Below are 1,478 nucleotides of genomic sequence, written 5' to 3' on the forward strand. Positions count from 1 at the left end.
GATCCGGCGCATCACCCGAAAATTCCGTGACCATTTAGACCGGCGGTAAGGACAGATACCCGCTGCTGGCCGGCCGAGCTAAGACTCCAATAGAGAACTCCGTACAACGACCACAGCTTACCTCAGGTAGAGCTATAAGTAATTTAAGCTCTACAATGCTACCGAGCAGAATCCTTAACCTTGATGAGACTATTGTGCTGCCTGTAAAAGGCTGTCCTTGGCATCTTCGAAGTCAAAAATGAACTTCGTACGGCGATCAATCTAGGATTCCGTCGGTATTAGCGCGCCATCCAAAAACCTTCAGTCCGCTCATGCCTTATGGGCTGATTGACTTACAGTGTCTTCTCTGCTCTGTCTCATGCGATCAATTGGGCCGTCGAGCTTCTTGATCTCCTCAAGGGCCTTATCAGCTGGTGCTGCCTTGATGCCATCCCTGATTTCCTTCAGGGTGTCAATGTTCTTCTGCCAGCCTTCACCCTACACGTAGCCCGTCGTATTAGTGTGGCTGCTGGCAAACCAGGAATTCTATCACCTGCAGACTGGCTGTAGACTTACCTTGTTCTCCTGCTTTTCGTCCTTGGCCTTTTGGAAACCATCAATCAAATCACTCAGTTTCCGAACCTCGCCGTCGATTTTGCCCTGGTCGAATCGCTTGCTGAGTGAGGCTTCTCCGATTGGGCTGGCGGCGGCCACTCCCATGAGCGCAGCAACAAGGGGATAGGAAAACTTCATTTTGAAATTGATGGGTAAAGTTTGTAATAGTACCTTTATAATAGAGAGATGGAGGAGGTGGTAGGGTAATTGTGTGTTGACTTACAGGAGCTTCTTGGGGTTTTGGGCTGCTTTATATCCTTCGAAGAGCTCTTTGAAAGACTCGGGTTTTGGTTAAAGCTGGCAGAGACTAAAGCTCAAGCAAGATACAGTGCAAACTTCATCGTTGCAAATGGCTTGGGCTGGCAACATAGTTTTGCGCGGGTCATTTCCAAACACATACAAACCCGTTTTGCTGGAACCAGGGGCGAAACTGCGGCGAAGGAGTATGTCCGAAACTCATTTTGGTGTGCTGATATCACTCGCGTATTTCTACTATGAAATCTAGTGCCCACCTTGCCCCTGGTAGGAACTATTACTCTTGATTAACCCACGAGCAAGCAACAGGTTGGTTTATGGAGCCAGCGAACGCATTATTTCTGGAAGTTTCATGGTTACCCGGGATTCCATTTGAGTTGGTCATAGCGTATTCGCTTCCGCCTGATTCGGTATTCCGTGGGCAGTCCTTATTCTTGTTCCTTGGCAATCTCCTGTGCATCGTGCGCTAATCGAGCCAGGCACATCTTACCTTGCTTACCGTACCTTAGCTTCAATGTTACCTCATAATAGAGTTTACCATCATCTGCGAGCGACCCATCCAACAGAAACTGCACTTCTGTTTCTAAAAGGCTTCTTTGCCCCACTGCCGATTCCGTTTTGGTGCTCGG

At 48.5% G+C, this 1,478-nt stretch overlaps 1 protein-coding gene across 1 annotated transcript; it reads right to left on the reverse strand.

Moving 5' to 3' along the window:
- Window positions 1-189: 189 nt before the first annotated feature.
- MAA_10503 (uncharacterized protein) lies at window positions 190-732 on the reverse strand (the record flags this gene model as incomplete). Its single annotated transcript, XM_007828501.1, has 3 exons — window positions 190-261; window positions 337-477; window positions 556-732. The coding sequence occupies 3 exons, from the start codon at window positions 730-732 to the stop codon at window positions 190-192; spliced, it is 390 nt and encodes a 129-aa protein (XP_007826692.1).
- Window positions 733-1,478: the final 746 nt, after the last annotated feature.

This window comes from Metarhizium robertsii (assembly GCF_000187425.2).
Source record: "Metarhizium robertsii ARSEF 23 chromosome Unknown MAA_Scf_51, whole genome shotgun sequence".
In the NCBI taxonomy this organism is placed as follows: domain Eukaryota; kingdom Fungi; phylum Ascomycota; class Sordariomycetes; order Hypocreales; family Clavicipitaceae; genus Metarhizium; species Metarhizium robertsii.